This window comes from Carassius gibelio, chromosome A16 (assembly GCF_023724105.1).
Source record: "Carassius gibelio isolate Cgi1373 ecotype wild population from Czech Republic chromosome A16, carGib1.2-hapl.c, whole genome shotgun sequence".
NCBI lineage: Eukaryota > Metazoa > Chordata > Actinopteri > Cypriniformes > Cyprinidae > Carassius > Carassius gibelio.
This window is the reverse complement of record NC_068386.1, coordinates 7,808,096-7,825,659: the sequence shown is the minus strand read 5'-3', so window position 1 is coordinate 7,825,659 and position 17,564 is coordinate 7,808,096. Positions and strand designations below refer to the sequence as shown.

Genomic DNA, 17,564 nt, shown 5'->3' with positions numbered 1-17,564 from the left:
ACACACCCCACACGCAGTGACAGAGTGCTGCCCCGCACAACCATTTTCAGCCAACCACAATGAAACGGCTAAGAATGAAACGGCTCACTGGCATGAGGGACTTTGTGTGTGAGAAACAGAGACAAGAGACATGACTACAACAAAACAGTGATAAGTTAAATCTTGTTATTATTCCTAAAGATGAAGAACTGATAACTATGGGGGCAGTCAATTTAAATTCCTTAGTTTAGCAACATCACAGCCAAGCTATTATCGGCTCCACTCTCAATTCAAAGTGCCTCGCTAAGAAATAACAAGTATATGCTTTCATCTAGCTTAACCAAAGCTCTCTGAGAAACACTGGTCCCTAATGGCGAGAAAGTGCAAGTCATGAAGACAATATTTTCTACTGTCATCACCTCGCACCTGAAATTCTCTCCCCTCTTTTTCTCACTCAACTCCTTTTCCATTCTGTCTCTCAAATCCAGACCGTAATCTGTCACTGCTCTGAGCTGCCAGAGATGAATCTACTCATCTCCCATGATGCCTTGCCTCTGAGCAATGGGTCACATTCACACAATAGACACGCCTTTAGCATTTTAAGATGGAATGCACTCTCCCTCCTTCCTGTGTCCCTCTATTTAACTCTCCACTTTCCCTCTTAGGAATCGGAGGGAGGTAGGCCCTTTCCACCTACATGAGACGTGGGAGGAGGCACATCTTCAAATTGGCCACACATAAAACGGACAGCATGTCATTTAGACTGAGCTAGGTATGTCTGCAGAGTGATAGGTCTTGGAGAGTAGCATTGTAATGATGCACATCCTGTCTTTCAAAAGTCATCTTTCATTTGCCTTTCTGCTTTGGCTCCATCCGATGGGCCCAGCCAGACAATCTTGGCTTGCCTCCCAAGCTCACGATCAATTTATGATCAATCTCAATGATCCATGAGATGTTCTCTCTTTATCGCACCCTCTGTACATTTATTCTGTCTGCCTTACATGTATTAGGGGCCATTCACATAGGATAAGTTCTTGCTGTGTATACATAAATTGGAAGGGGGTCTTTGACTCTTGAGACATATCGTTATTGAGGATGGGCCACTGGCTGCTGAACTTTTTATATGAACTGATCTTGTTCCTCCCATTTTTTATGCCTTGCAATCTTAAATGTTTGGTTTTCTGTAATGTATTCTACATTGTATACATTGCAAATTGTGCTGATTTGTCTCCAAGATAATGTTTTCAAGCTGGCTAAGACAGATGAAGTTTTGTTGAATTTGAAAAATTTAATTAGCGATTAATCTTGGAAGCATAAGTAAGAATATTTAGTTGAAAACCAGAAACCAGTCTGTCATGTTTTCCATTGGATGCCATAATTTTGATTTATATGTTATCTATGAATGTATGAAGTGACATTATAACTGTATAATTTTAACACCTAATTTAATGAGAAATATAAATATTTCTAGCAAATATATACCATTCAAATGTTTGGAGTCCATAAGAATTCAAAACAACTAGATTGTAATTCCAAACAAATAAATGAATGTATTGATTTTTGAAAGAAGTCTCTTATGCTCACTAGGCTGCATTTACTTTATGAAGAACACAGTAAAATTGATAAATATTGTTACTTATATTGTTTAAATATAAGGATTTTCTTTTATAATGCATTTTAAAATGTCATTTATTCCTGTGATGGCAAATCTGAATTTCCTGGAGCCATTACTGCAGTCTTCAGTGTCACATGATCCTTCTGAAATCTGTGGCCAGTAAAAATTAGACAATTTTTTAGTAAGAAGCTTCCTTCTACATATTCTCTATTATTTCCATTTTTGCTTACATGTTCTATAAGAATTTGTACATTATCACCAAAATATACAAAATTATTTAATTATACATATTCTGTTAAAAAGGCCCCTCATCACTTGGTTCAGCTGTATAACGATCACACATATTATTAATTACACACTTTAAGTGCTCTTTTACAGATAGTTCTGAACACTGTGAGTTGTGGATTCGTCACCCCCTTGTGTTTTCAGAAAAAAGGTGAAGTGGCGACCCATACTCTGAATTATTTAATCCACCCAAGTGGACATGCACAGTAGTGAACAAACACAACCAGAGAAGCAGCCATATTGCTTTGGTGCCTGGGGAGCAGTTGAGGGTTCAGTGCCTTGTCATGACTCACCTCAGTCATGGTAGTCATTCTCTCCCCTCACCTACAATCCCTGCCGGACCTGAGACTCGAACCCACAACCTTCGGGTTACAAGTCAAATGACCTAACCATTAGGCCACAGATGCTCCCATAACAAGAAGGAAAAAGTAAGACATAAAAGAAAAGGAAGACAAAAGTACACAGAAAGGTTGCAGTGCAATGGGGTGAGTAATTTTCCAGTCTAATGGTTGCAGCCCCTCCTAGGGGTTGAGTTTCTGTACCACATCAACTTATGGAGATCACATCACAGCTCTGAACTCAGTAACCGGCCTAATTCTCTTCCTAATAATCAATCTCCAAGCGCATCACCACCGCTATCCCGTGTCACTCCCAGAGCATGTCTGCCGCATCAACTCTCCCACGGGCCGATCCGATATCCCTATCTGAACCCTCACAGGATCACACAATGGCGCCAAGAAGCCAAGGTCACCCAGCTAGGACACATCAGCTGAAACTTAAAACCTTCTCTTTTTTTAAACTCAGTCAGTTCTCTCAGAACTCTTGTTTCTTCAGCTCCGATTGTTCTGTTGCTTTACTACTTAATACGGCAAGCTAACAAACCCACAGTGGTAACAGAGAACAACATTTTGTTTAAATTCAGGAACCACTGAACCCTGCTGAATTTTAACTGGACAAAAACTGTTAGCTTACCAGTAGTGTCAGCTGTTCCTTCTTTCACAACAGGGATGCAGTTCTCCAAGTAGACCCCATCCTGGTAGCATCCACTGGTGTCTTTGTCCAACGGTGGCTGGTCCCAACATTGGCATGGTGTCTGCATTATGCCACAGGGCCGACTGGAGGTACTGTAGGTCAGGCAGTCCTCCAACCATTGGCACAGCATTTGACAGGCAGCCATGCTGGGGTTACGCTTTCCAACCACGAGATACTCCACCTTAAATTCCCCATCACCATTCCTGGACCCAGCACCCACTCTGGGCAGCCCTTTCCGGATCTGTAGGAATTGTTTTCCAGCTTCCAGGAAGGCAACTTGGGTAGAGGCATCACATAGCTTCACCACCTCGTCGAAGCTCTCCATCCCGAGAAAGGTTCGTGTCGTCTCCAAGAAAGAGTCAAACTGGAAGGTCCGGTGCTGTCGGGGAATGCAGTCTCTGGTCGGTTTTGTGACCTTGATGAAAATGGTGTAGCGCCGTGGGTCGGGGTTCTGCAGGGTCCAGGAGCAGGGTGTGCCGGGAAATACAGAGGACGAGAGGAAAAATCCAAAAAAACGGCTCTGGACAAGTGTGGAGCAGATGTCAGACTCCGGACCAGAGGGGGCAGCATTGAGCATGTCCAGCCACAACAGTTGGAGAAGAGGGAAAAGCAGGACCAGCAATGAACAATTCCGTAAGAATTTTGATATCATGGCTGAACAGTGTACAGAAAAGAGGGAGGCTGAAGATAACTCTTATTGATCACCTTTTCTTGTTAATGTAAGATCAATAGCCTCGTTTTGTTAACTACCAGTATTCTCTGATGTTTGCAGAACCATCTGAACCAACAGCTCAGGATGAGAGAGAACTTTGGCTCAATGATCCAGTTTGCTGTCCATGATGCCAGACGCCCTCAAAGAGATCTGCAGGATTAGAGAAGACAAAAAAAAAAAAGTTGTATGAGCCAGATGGGAACAACAGCAATTATCTATTGACCAGATAAGAGTGACGATAATAACTTTAAAAGTGTGTAGACACCGGCACGGCTGACTTTAGTACTAAGAAATTACCACACTGGGCTATATAGATTTAGAAGTGCTGCACCTGTGCTTCACATTCAAAAAGAACACTTTGTTCCTTGTGAGGAAGTCACTTTCTTCAAAAATGTCACCCTCAATCTTGTATTTTATCAGTGAGCTCAATAATTTGTCCAATTATGGGGCAATCAATTACAAAAATATGAACACCTGCTGTCATTCATTATTTCCAGTGCATTTGCTTCATGCCAAAATGATCAATAGCCTCAACCCTCTGCGAATCATTAGGCTAAAAGCGGCTGTATCATCTCTCAGATGGGCCTGAATGTCATTTTTCCTGACAGTTCAGTGTCTCGTAGTTTTACAGCACTTAAAGATAAGAAATATGTGAGGTCACGTGCAAGAGCAGTAGACAGACATCTTGGAGACTATTCTGATGTATCTGCAACAATTCCATGTCCCATTAGTCACTTTACAAAGTGAGCGTCCCGGCACCAGGCTCACTCTGAGAGCCATATACCATACACAAAGACACCATGCAGATTTTATTCTAGGTTAATCATCCTTATCTAAAGGCATTAGCTTTGTTCCTCATATTCGTGGTAAGAAATGAGATGAACCCAGATAGGGGGAAAAAAGTGCACTGAGACATATAGGTTCTAAATACGCCTATGGTGGATTTTGGAAATGGATTAATAAAAATGGGATGCTTCATTCACATGAAGTGATGTTATATTTATAATAATCATTACTACTTTAATGTGTGTAATGAATCTGTTCAGCAATCTTAGTACGCTCCTTCCTCTTGGTATTGTTAATAAATATAGCAGTAGCTCTCGGCGTATATAGCAGAGTATTGTTGGAGATTAGGAGTTTCCTCAAAGATACCGGATAATGCTGTTATGAATGTGTGTGGGTGAGATCAATGTGTGTGTCTGTGAGAGTGTGCATTCTCTAGAAAAATAATGAAACTAACAGATGCATGAGTATGTGTGTATTTCAAACACAGTACTGAATGCAGTTTTGTGAATGTGCAATTTTTGTTAATTTTTGCACCCTATTTTGTTTTAATCATACATTTTGTCTTTTGATGAAATGTGATTGAAGTCAGTATTTTGTCATGCTATATTAAGCAATTTTATTCCATTTTACTTTGACTGAAATGGCATATAATTTAAGTCCACTAAAATAGTTTTGAATAAGCTAAAATACCCGCAATGCAGTTCATTTAGCCATGTTCAGCTCTTGCAGCCCAGGGAGGGCAATCACAACCATTCAATGATTGGATTTAAAATGTTCTTCTCTTAAAACGTACTTTGTGCATTGTTCTTATCTTGCAGCATGATTCTGTTATCATGCATATTAAAACATACAATACTGTACATTGTTTTATGAAAACCCAGTAATTATTAATATTCATTCAAATTTCACAAACCGGTTTCATAAACATTTCATATTACATGAATAATGTTAATTTGCTGTTAAGTAATTGAGTCAGATTCAGTTATCATTATGGGATGCATTTTCCAAAAGCATTGTTAGCTAACTATATGGTTGCAAGTTCCATTGAACTCCAGTGGTAATGCACCCCTGATTGATTCGTTAAGGTGATTCAGTGAAACATTTGTCATACTGTTTGAAGGCAGTCAATCTTTAAAACAGTGATTCATCTTTTTGATCGATTCTTTAAAAGAATCAAGTAATTTACTTGTAGTAGGAGTAATTTGTTTTTCAATCTGACTATATGAGAACTCAAACACGGATGTACATTGTTTTTTTTTATCTCATCACATTCAGATCAGACTGCATGCATTCAACAGTGGCACAGCGATGCAGAAACAAACAAACAAACAAAAAAAAACATTTTGATCAATAATTTTTTACATGAGATTAACTAAAGTAATAAAACTAACCCAACCTTAACCTCTCTCGCTATAGACTGCATCTTGGAGTCCTAGTGGCACAGCCTGGGGTGAAAAGCAGACCAGAATACATGGATGCAGCTGACTGCACAGGTGGTTTCCCTTTTTATGGGCAGATAATATAAAAAAAGCTTCAATTGATCTCAGTATGACCTCAAACATTGCCTTACACACACACACACACACACACACACACTTAGTCTTTAAGTCTTTAAGTGAAAGTGTGGGCGTTTTTTGAACAGAATAAACATTGCTTTTCAAGCCAGTGGTATCCGTAATGAAGCTGGAGGTTGTAATCATCTAATCTGTCTCTTAACTTAGCCTTGACATTAACCGGGACATTCTCAAGGCTGAACCTCATGAAACACCTTTACTGATGGAGGGATGATCACTTGTCTATTCTATTCTGCCCAAAGAAATTTAGATATCCCAGCATGCACTTGATATGGTCTGTGAGTGTCGCACATTGGCCAGCTCATTACAGACATGTCTTGTTTATTGATCAGCAGCAGCGACTCACTGAAAACTGCAATTCAGTTAATTGAGCCCTCGCTTTGCACACTATAAGGGCATTAAGGCATTATGGAAGCATTGACTGCTTCTCACATACCGTGAACAGCCTCAGATTTTGAATATGTCGAAAAAATTGCTCAAGCAGAAAGGGCACACGTACCATCACTGACTTCTGAGAGAAGAGATAGAAAAAAGAAGAAAAAGAGAGACGTATAGAAAATACAGGATTGTGCCATGATTAGAAGGGCCATGATGGGGCCTACTTTCCACATTCATTGAAAAGAAGCCATTAAAGTAATTTCTCCAGTCTATCAGAAAAGGAAAACCACCTTTGTTCAATTAAGCTTCTGACCTGTTAATTTGTGTTGATGTGCCATTTCATTATTCTTTTTAATGTCTGTCAGGAACGGGATATAATCATAGGATGTCACTGGAAATGGTGTTTAAAGTATTGCTGTTAGTTTGTGTGAAAACATTGGGTGGGGAGAAAACTATGCAGGAGTTAGAGGACGAATAGATGAGAAAGAGGGCGCCAGATAAAGAGAAAGATAGAGAGATGGAGAAGGGAGAGAAGACAGGCTGTCGTTTCTCATGGGTGCTCTCTTTCATCGCCGCCTCTTTCTGGGCTCCACCCCTTATTTATTTTTTTCTTCCTCTCAAATTAAAGAGCTACAATGACACCCCAGCGAACAAGGTTATTTGAGCAAACAGAAGGCATCAAACGTTGCTGCCCCTTTCAAGACCAACCTCGTTCTCCTCTATTTGGGCTCCGGCATCTGTGACTACAAAAGCTAGGCATCGCGCGGTCATGGAATTAAAGAGATAATTATCTGTCCCTGGTGATGAATGTGTTTACCGTGCTAAATGCCAGGCCTTCCTTCATTAACTTATAAACTGTTGCTTTTCCTATCAGACAAAGTACAGGATGAGGAGGGATCTTGCATCAGAAAATGGTTAATGTTAGATGGAGGTGGTTTTGTTCTCAAAAAGTCCTTTTGGGTCCTCCTACAAGGGCAGTTCACCCAAAAAGATATTACCTCACCCTCATATCATTCCAAACCTGTATGACTGACCTTCTTCTGCAGAATACAAAGATGTTTTGAATATATATATATATATATATATATATATATATATATATATATATATATATATATATATATATATATATATATATATATATATATATATATATATAACCACATTAACTTCTGTTGAGTTCCACAGAAGAAGAATGTCATACAGATTTGGAATATACTATGAAGGTGAGTAAATTATGACTTATTGAATTATTACTTTTGGGTGAACTATCTCTTGTGCAGATGTTGAAGTGAAGTTACATTTGCAAAAGTCACTGTTTATTTAGGCATTGAATATCATTTACACAAATTTGGATTTGGATTGGAACCTAATGCTGGTCCTCACCGACAGTATGACTTTAAAAGCACATTTTTTGTTTTTTATGTCCTATTCTTGGTGTTTGGCTTTGAAATCATGTCTTCATTGTGTGAAAAAGAGCAGCGTATTCTGCAAAATTTACTTTTTTGTTCCATCCAAGAAAAAAGAATCATATGGTTTCCAAATTATGTGAATAGACTTTTGTGTGAACTATCACTTTAATTTCAATGTTCAGTGCTTCCTGGGTTAACCTTAAACTAGGTTAACAGATCAGAGGTAGCAGAATTCGTGCTCTTGAAAGAATTATCTCAGCTGTCTAAAAGCTCTCTGTGAGGTATAGGACCAGAGCTTGCCTGGGAGATTTACTGATCTAAGCTAAAATGGTCTTTAAATCTAAAATTAGGAGAGTGGATATGGAAAGAGATCTTCACACCCTTAATATTTTGTATACTATGCCGTAAATACAGAATTTTACAGCTCTTGCAAGGCAGTATTTTATTGAAATTGCTGTACTTATTTTTCTCCACAATTATTCATCTCATACTGTTTAATATATATAATTCATTTATCTTAAATTCTTTTTGGAAGGCATTTTTAATTTCTAACCTGTACCAAAGCATGAAGATTGGACTAAATAACACAATACATTATTATTAGGGCAATTTTTTTTACACTGGGACAGTGTTCAAAAATGTACTAATATACACTAAAGCAGAGATGGGCATAAATACATTAAAATGTATTTACAATACAAATACAAAATACTGTGTGGAAAAATGCACTTAAATGCAAATTACAATAAAAATACAAAAAGGTGTTTTGTATTTCAGATACGTATTTTAAATACATGCATCTGAAATACTGCCCATCCTTGCCCCTAAAGAATGCATTATATACTAATATGCATCCATAAGGTATTATTAAGTTACATATTGATACCTGACAAGCTATACACTGAAGTACACCAAAAAGTACAATAGCTCTGGATGGTAGATGCTTTGAATACACCATTTAGAATTTAATTGCATTATTTTATTTTAAAATGTCTCTAAATGTTTAAAATATTCCTAAAAGCATGCCATTTTCCCATTTGCATTTACATTTATTCATTTAGCTGACGCTTTTATCCAAAGCGACTTACAATTGCTGTATATGTCAGAGGTCGCACGCCTCTGGAGCAACGAGGGGTTAAGTGTCTTGCTCAGGGACACATTGGTGTCTCACAGTGGATTCGAACCCGGGTCTCCCACACCACAGACGTGTATCTTATCCACTGCGCTAACACCACCCACTTTGCTTGCCTTTGTCACAGCTTTGTAACATTGCCAAACAGCCAGTCATTGATGTCATGACAATTTCCTGTGGCTCCGGAGTGATTAGTCACATGGGATTTTTGGCACATGTGCTTGGCTCAAAAGCTTCTGTGGTAGCAAAGATTTTAAGTGATTTGAAATGACATACTTCTAAGAGGTCCTGCACCAGATTAATATTAAGATGAATGGGAATTCTAAAAGATCACTTTTTCCAGGTATTATAGACCTACTTGACCTAAACCAAACCTGTTTTTTTTTTTTTCTAATTCAAAATTCAGATTGACTTAAATCTCTCAGAGGTTAATCAGAAACAAACAGAGGTCTACATCATGATTCGACAAAGAGGAGGAGATGGTCAAACTGGCAAGGGATGGGGAGAGTGTTAGAACGACAAATGTTGAGGTGGTAGAGAGAAAACTGAACATCTGTTTGTGTGATGATCTAACAGACTGCATCTGCATGCGCTCTTTCCCCTGGCACGCCTGCTCCGGCACTGTTTATTTTCTCTGTCATCTCTGCCACAGACTAGTGCTTACCTGACGTTAATTTCAATTAGGCATCTAACTGTCTGAAGAAATAAATAAAGCTAAAGAGTTACATCGGAGTCAACAAGAGAGACAAAGACAGATAAAATATAAAACATATTGACATGTCCATGCCTAGGAAGCCAACATAAAGTGTTTAACAGTGTCTTGAACCAAGAACACAATGTGCTAAAATGTCCTTTTTGATTGTTAGAGTTCAAATGCAGCCCGGTGAGATCTTGTGTAGAAGCCGAGGTTGACATGAAAGGTTGACATTTTTTTAGGATACTTTTAATATACTACATAAAAACTTCTGAACCAACTCAAACCCAGTGTTGGGCATAGTTACTTTGGAAAGTAGTTAGTTAGGTTACAACGTTACCATCAATTAAAAGTAATCAGTTATGATACAGCGTTACCTATTCATAATAGTAACGCGTTAGAGTACTCATGCGTTACCAAAAAATAAAAGCCGTTTGCAGCGGCTCACACATGACAGACACAGCCCCCGGCCCCTTTAAATGCACCTAGAAATCGTGACTCCTGACAATGAATAACGTCAGTCATCCGACTAAATTAACACTGCAGGATAACAATAACAGGAAAGACAGTCAGCAATCGGCTATTCCACATAGCGTTTTATTTATTTATTACCACAGAACATATTATTAATCAAAATTCGCACCTACCCAGCCCGGGTAGCCTAGGCTACTGTATATTATGAGCACCACAAGATAACTCCTGATTTTTCTTTAACTTTAAATATTGCAGTTATCAAAGTACAAGAATGCTTACTTGTAAACACAACCTTAAACAGGCTTGCAGATTTAAATCCATTTAGAAATTATGAACAACCAGCCAGCCAACGATCTAACAGAAATTAACAGCTGCCTGTCAAACAAAAATGATAACAAACCGAATTAAATCCTTCACTGCCACACAGGCAAATGACAAATCGCTTAATAGCCGAACTAATTATTATTAAAGTGTCACTCACAGTCACAAGCCTAAATTCGCTTTAAAACAGTCCTCTTACATTTACTCTTCAAAGTAGTGATTAAGACGTAGCGTTAAATTTGAGGTAGAATTTTTGGCGGTAGACAGAAGCTTTTCACCAAAGCAGAGTGTGCATTTTGCCGTTATGTTCTTTTCTTTTTCGTTGACAAATTGAAAATAATGTGCGTACTTCCATAAACCAAACGCTGTCCTCTCTGCTATCTTGCCGGGAGTTCGAAAAAAAAAGCCCCACACACACACAGGGTCAGGCGCAGGGCACAGACGCATCACAGCCATTGACTTTACGATCACAGCTTCGGCTCCGCTGATACATCCGCAGGTGGCACAGTAGACCTAGGACTACTGTCTGACAAAAAGCACGCTGCAGTCGGGATTTTCCTTTCCTTAAAGTAACGGATTACTTTAAAAAAAAAAAAAAAAAAACGAAGTTACTGATTACTTACGCACGAAACTAACGCGTTAAGTTACAAATTTCAGGAAAAAAGTAATTAGAGTACTCTAACGCGTTACTTTGTAACGCGTTACCCACAACACTGCTCAAACCACACATGCCAAGAAATATCCTGATGAACTTAAAATACACGGAATGTGTTAAACCAAAATGTGCCAGGATTAGGCTATAGTTCAATCAGGACATTTAAGTAATTTTTATAAACATGCCTTAGAAAAAATCATTACTGGTGTGCATCTGAAGACAAAACAAAGGTACTGACATGTTCTAATGCCACTTTCCAGGCAACCTGTAACCCGTGTATATCCAACCTTCTACCCGTGGAAGTGCACCGGAACGGCAGTCAAACCCATGACTTCCCACCCGTGAACTCGTACTAGATCGATGTACTCCTAGTTCTGAGCTCTGGCATCACATAGCCTGCAAAACAACAATGGCAGCCACTACGGATAAAATTGTCTTCGGATGCTGTGTTTATGCAAGTGGTACACGGTGAGAAATAAACCTTAGGACAATAACGTTGCAACAAAATGTATAATCTAGCTACAATTCCTTGCGCTCAGGCAGTTTGGAGAAACTTGCCTGAAATGCTACAAAGTCATGAGTCGAGGTTAGAAGTTGTGATTTACCGGCTCAAAAACCTGCCTGGAACGCAGCATAAGATCAGCCAGTGCAAGTTGCAATTGAAACAGCACAGACTTATATTTTGGTCTAGGACTAGGCTTAAGCTTTGTCTGTAAAACTGGGGGATAAAGTCTTGTTTGCTGATAAATTTATTTGAGCTTATGTGTATTAATAATGTTCAAAAGTATGTCTATTGTCTATAGAGTGTAGTACTGGACATCAGCCTTTGTTTACTTGTGTACAGTATGTTTCTGATTGAAGTATACCCATATATGCATATAAGGATACTTCAAATAGAGCATAATTGTGAGTAATTGTGTGGAAAGTTATGTAGATGTTCTGGGCTTGAATTATGCTAATTACTATAACTGTGGATTTCCTAGTTTAGTCAAGATTTATCAACATTAGAATGAGATGAGAACAAACTGAAGTGCGTGCTGTGAATCCGATGAAAATTTTGCATAAGAATCATTTCTGCAGGCAGAAGACTTAGTGAATGAAACCCAGTGTCTCTAATGAATCTATTTTAAGCTCTTTTCATTTCTGGCTAACACGCACAGATTTGACATCTCAGCCCCTTCATTACCTTCCCTGATTGATTATATACTGTATATGTGAACCAACAGTTCATTAACTAAATAATTTGTCCTCTTATCCAGCTTCCACATCTGTGTGCTCTTTGTCCATCCGTCCAGAAGATATCATCCCCTCACATGAAAGAAAGCAATTATCTCCTCCTGTACACAACACCCAAGCAGGGGCTTGGAATGGGTACGGTGCTGAATACTACCCTAATTGGGTTTCATGCCGGCAGAATTTACGACATCTGTAACTCGGATTATAGTGGTGCCAAACAACGAAAATTACAAACGTGGCTTTACAAACACTTTTATGGGCTTTTAATGATAAACACATTCATTGCGGCGGTAGTTTGTCACAAACATTTACAATCAGGGGCTCAGTTAGCTTAAAAGGGGTCCTTTATTTCCGGAAGCAGGGTGACAAAATGAATCAAGCATGTCTGGGAAATAACACTGGGCTCTGTGTGTGTGTGTGTGTGTGTGTGTGTGTGTGTGTGTGTGAGAGAGAGAGAGAGAGAGAGAGAGAGAGAGAGAGAGAGAGAGAGAGAGAGAGAGAGAGAGTGCATTTCAGTGTGCAGAGAGTGTTTGGGAGAGTTCGGGAGATGAAATGGCTAAGCGCTCATAATTCACACATCTCACAGTTGGGCTGTTGCAGATGGCGTTGAGACAGTCCTCTTTTCTATTCCTCAGAATCAATCCCACAGATAATGAGTGCTTTGTGCTTGAACATAATCTGATACATATGAGAGGGAATTGTAGTGAATATCAAATCCAATCAAGCCATATCACGTCCACTGCAAATGAGCCAGACAGCACATTCCAGTTTTAAGAGCAGGGATAAAGGAATCATACCCTGAGGCCTTATGCTGTCAGACTGAACCCACTTTTGCAGGAACCACATTTCATGGGTTTGATTTCTTTATATTTCTGCCTGTCTGTCTTTCGATCCATCCATTCATATCTATGTATGATAATCCATCCATCTATTTATCCTTCATCCATCATTTATCTCTGTCTATTGGTCCATCAGTTCATCCATCAATATGAATATAGGTTTGCTTATCCATCCATCTATAGGTATATCCATCATTTAATATCTATTTATCCTTCCAACCATCTATATGTATATCTACTGTACTGTATATGTTTTTTAATCCATCCATATAGAACAGTATTTCTATCATCATTTAACATGTATCTATCTATCCACTCTGCTATATGTATATCTGTCCATCCATCCATCCATCCATCCATCCTTCTTTTATTTCCTGTTTTTTTTTCATTGTTTTTGCCTTTATTTTTAAATTAATGTACTTCCTTTCTTCTATTTTATTTCCTTTTCTTATTTATATAATTATTTCTGGTTGACATACTTCTTTTCCAGCATTTTCTTTGTTACTCTACAGCAAACTATTACTCAACAGCTAATGCGACAATGTTTAGCCTCAGAAGAGGACAGCAAAGGCTGAGGTTCCTATTTGGGAAAGAGCCCCAAAAGACAAGCTTTTGCTAATTAAAAATGAAAAGCATCCACTTGGTCAGTATTATTGTTCAAAGCTCTTTAATAGCACATAAGGGATGCAAGACTGAGGTTTTGACCCCATCGGCTGAGAAACGAAATGACCTCACATCATCCTCGGGGTGACATTGAGGCCAGACAATGCATGCTTCTTCTTATGCAGACACGGTATGGCTCTAATCAGCTCCATAACAAAGCTAACAATCCCACTCTGTTAGCTTTAGTCAGTTCTCACCCAATGACTTTAGGGGACATCTGCGGTGGGAGATGAAAGGGGGTGTCATTTTCCTAAGGACAACCGTAACTAGGAGTATTGCATCATGGTTCTATGATACACAAAAAAGATATCTTAACTGTTTTTGTGCCTTGGAAGGATGCTTCTTTTATTTGTTTATCGTGAATAACAGGTCCAACACTTAAATGCCACTCTTTTGGGGAGAAAGAGAGAGCTGTCACACATAATCAAGCCTAAATGTTGCAGATAATAGCCTTTGATAAAGTCTGCATTATCATTCAATATTTTTTTCCAGGTTCCTTTACTTCAACCACTTATAAATTATAAAAGTGAAGATAGGAGGACAAGTCTGCTTATGTACAATATCTATATCGACCTCAAAATCTTTCCAAACAAATGTTTATTTTTTGATTACATCAGAGCAAATAAGAATACATGTCATGGGATAAAATTTGCTGCCACCTATGTTCAAGGCCATATTTTAAAATCACAACTGCTCTTCCAGGTAAGAAACAGGTAAGATTTCTGCACTTTATGTATAGATTTTATTATTACCTGCATGTATTTGATTTTGTAAAAAAACAAACACATATTTTCAAAATGCATTTATTTAAACTGCTTAGAATCAGCATAGATCTGTTCAATTAAAATTATTGAAACTATTGAATTAATTCAGTAAAAATGTATGAACTGTTCAAATATGGCTAGCTTTGTAAAAAATACTATATTTTATTAGTAAAAATGTATGAGATTTTTGATTCATTGATGATTAATATATAAATATATAAACCTTGTTTTTGTGTAGGTGTAATAAGGAATAATGTGTATCTTTAACTCACCTTGACTTGACCTCATACTCAACCACACCTGTGATCCATTCCATTTTCTTTTTCTCTCTGTCTATAGCCTACTGACCTCACGGCTGCTCTAGAGAAACAAGCGCACATGTGTGTTTGTAGATACGTGGGACTGACTGAGGGTGCTCTGGGCATACAATGTCCATCCAGTGATAGAGAGCCGTGGTAGACCTCGAGAAAGAGAGTGAGTTTGGGTGTGGGAGTGTGTGTGTGTGCGTGAGAGAGAGTGTGGCAGCTGAAGAGACCCATTGAGCTGGGGTCCGTCGCTTCTGCCTTCATTAACATGCAGATGGGAACAGCTGTCGACACTTTGCTGTGACGGCTGAAATATTTACGACTCGCTGTTTACTGAAAGACTCTCGGACTGACTAGCCTGTGAGTCCGTCCCTCGCGGTTTCTCTTTGTCTTCTAGTTAACTGTACAGATAACTGGGCTTCTTCCTCACATCCGTTCTGAACGTGACAATCTCGTTCGGTTTGATAATGGTGCGTTTGATTGACAGCTTTTAATACGGCCCGCTCTCTAATGATATTTGTTTTTTTTCCCGGTACATCTCCAGCTATCAAAATGTCACAGGCAGATTTACACAAACCCGGCCCACCAAACAAAGCTTATTTCACCCCAGCACTTGAAAGAGAGAGAAGAAATCCATATCTACTACAAATCAATAGCAGGAAATTTACGAGCTTTACCTACAGGCCAACAGCGGTTAACATCTTACTACACGGGCATGAATAAATGAATACTTAAACAGGCGGATGGATATTGTGAAGGGAACTGCGGATTGCAGGCAGAGAGTGAGCTATTTCACGGGGTCATTGGCACTGGCACACAGATGCCTTACAAACACAAAAAGTCGATGAGTGTCTTAACATTATGCTCATTGGATAATTACATTAAACGCTTGATGATCTGATCACGGTGCCATCGAAGCAATAAAAGTTTAAGGAATTAGCCGTGCATTGTCTTTCTGTGTCTCTCTCTTTTGCTTTTTGTCTCCATTCTGCCCTTCCCAGCCTGAAAGGCCTGCCGTGGTTGCTCATCACAAAACTAAATAAAACTCGACAGACCTTCAGGGCACAATTACCCAGTGTAAACAATTAGCTTTCCGTGCAAACACTTCACAGAAGGGTCTCCGAAGGCACGCACGTGTCCATATGGAGCCCCAAGGAACTTGTATCCTTAACCTCACTAAAAAAAAAAATAAAATAAAATAAAATACTGAAATACTTTTTTTTTGGACATAAAATAGCAAAAAAAAAAAAAGAAAAAAAAATTGTTTATATATATATATATATATATATATATATATATATATATATATATATATATATATATATATATATGTGGGTGTTGCTGTGTTAAATTAATATCATCATTCAGTCCCATGATATACTGGTGTTTCTTCAACTCTGAGCATGGATGGTCTTTTCTTTTCTAGCAGCAAAATCTATCTTAAACTGAAAGTGAACATTGTTCAACATTGTAAGTGTGTATATATCACATAACAATCATAATTGAAAATGTTTTCATATATTTTTCGATTGATTGATTAAAGATTAAAAGTTTGAGAAATGTTAAACAGTCAAATCTACACATTAAAGCCATTTGTAAAGCTGCTAAAAAAAAACAAATGTATTTTAAAAAGTCATTCATACGACCGAAAGAAAAAAGGTTTACAGGGCTGTTCACACAGAACATGTTTTGTATTCCACTGCACTGCTTTTCCATTGTTATTCTATGTAAACTTGTGCTACAAATGCAGTATTTAAGTTTAACCTTTGAAAAAAAAATTAATAATAATGTCTAAACTTTTTTTTTTTTAACTGCCTGCATATCACATGTTTTTCAATGCATTTTTTTGTTCTTAATTTGAAGTATGATGGTTCTGTTGCTTCTTTTTGTAACACACATCCAGCTAGCTAGCTTTGTATCTGTGTTTTTGGAACAGAGCAGCTGGTTTCTAGCTGATCATTTGTTGGTCAAGCTGGTTAAGGGGGTTGACCAGCTGCACTACCAGCTTGTGAAGACCTGGCTGGGCTGGTAGACCATCTTGGATCAGCAAAAAAACTATTTACCATGTTCCAAAAATCAGCTTGACCACCTTATGCGATATGACCTGTTTTTCCCAGCAGGACCGTGAGTGAGAAGCCAAGTCACGCAGACTCCACAGAGGGATATAGATCATTACACGCATTGACAGTACCAGTGAGACACTATTTCATGCCAGCGAAGACATTCAGAGTTATTCAAACCTCTTTCTAAGGTAACTCCAACCCATCTATCCTCAGTATAGCAATGCTAATACTAAAAGAGCAGGAGAATGACAAGGAGAGGGAACGGGAGCAGTTGAGCCATGTCACTATCTGAGGGCTGACACAGGCTATCACTGTCAGCGCCTGAGAGATGACCTGCTCCATCCATCAAACTGTCTGGACCTGAGAGTGAGAGAGATTACAGCCTGCTTAATCTCTCTCGTTCTCTCTCATTAGAAAAGATATATAGTCCTATTATAAGAATCTGTATGGACAGTGTGGACAGATTGACATTTGCAAGATGAGTAAAGAGTGAAGTGAGGAAGCAAGCCACACACGCACACGTACACGCACACGCACACGCACACGCACACACACAACACACACACACACACACACACACACACACACACACACACACACACACACACATACCTACTTAACCACAATGTGAGGACGTATGACTGG

General features: G+C 38.7%; 1 protein-coding gene across 3 annotated transcripts in view; it reads right to left on the bottom strand.

The window, feature by feature from the left end:
* LOC128030474 (adhesion G protein-coupled receptor B1-like) overlaps positions 1-17,564 on the bottom strand; it is a 109,645-nt gene that overhangs the window by 53,751 nt on the left and 38,330 nt on the right. For all 3 annotated transcript variants that reach the window (XM_052618141.1, XM_052618142.1, XM_052618143.1), the window contains exon 2: positions 2,852-3,773. In XM_052618141.1, the coding sequence (XP_052474101.1) occupies positions 2,852-3,563 (712 nt within the window). In that variant the 5' untranslated portion in view covers positions 3,564-3,773. The remainder of the gene's footprint in view (positions 1-2,851; positions 3,774-17,564) is intronic.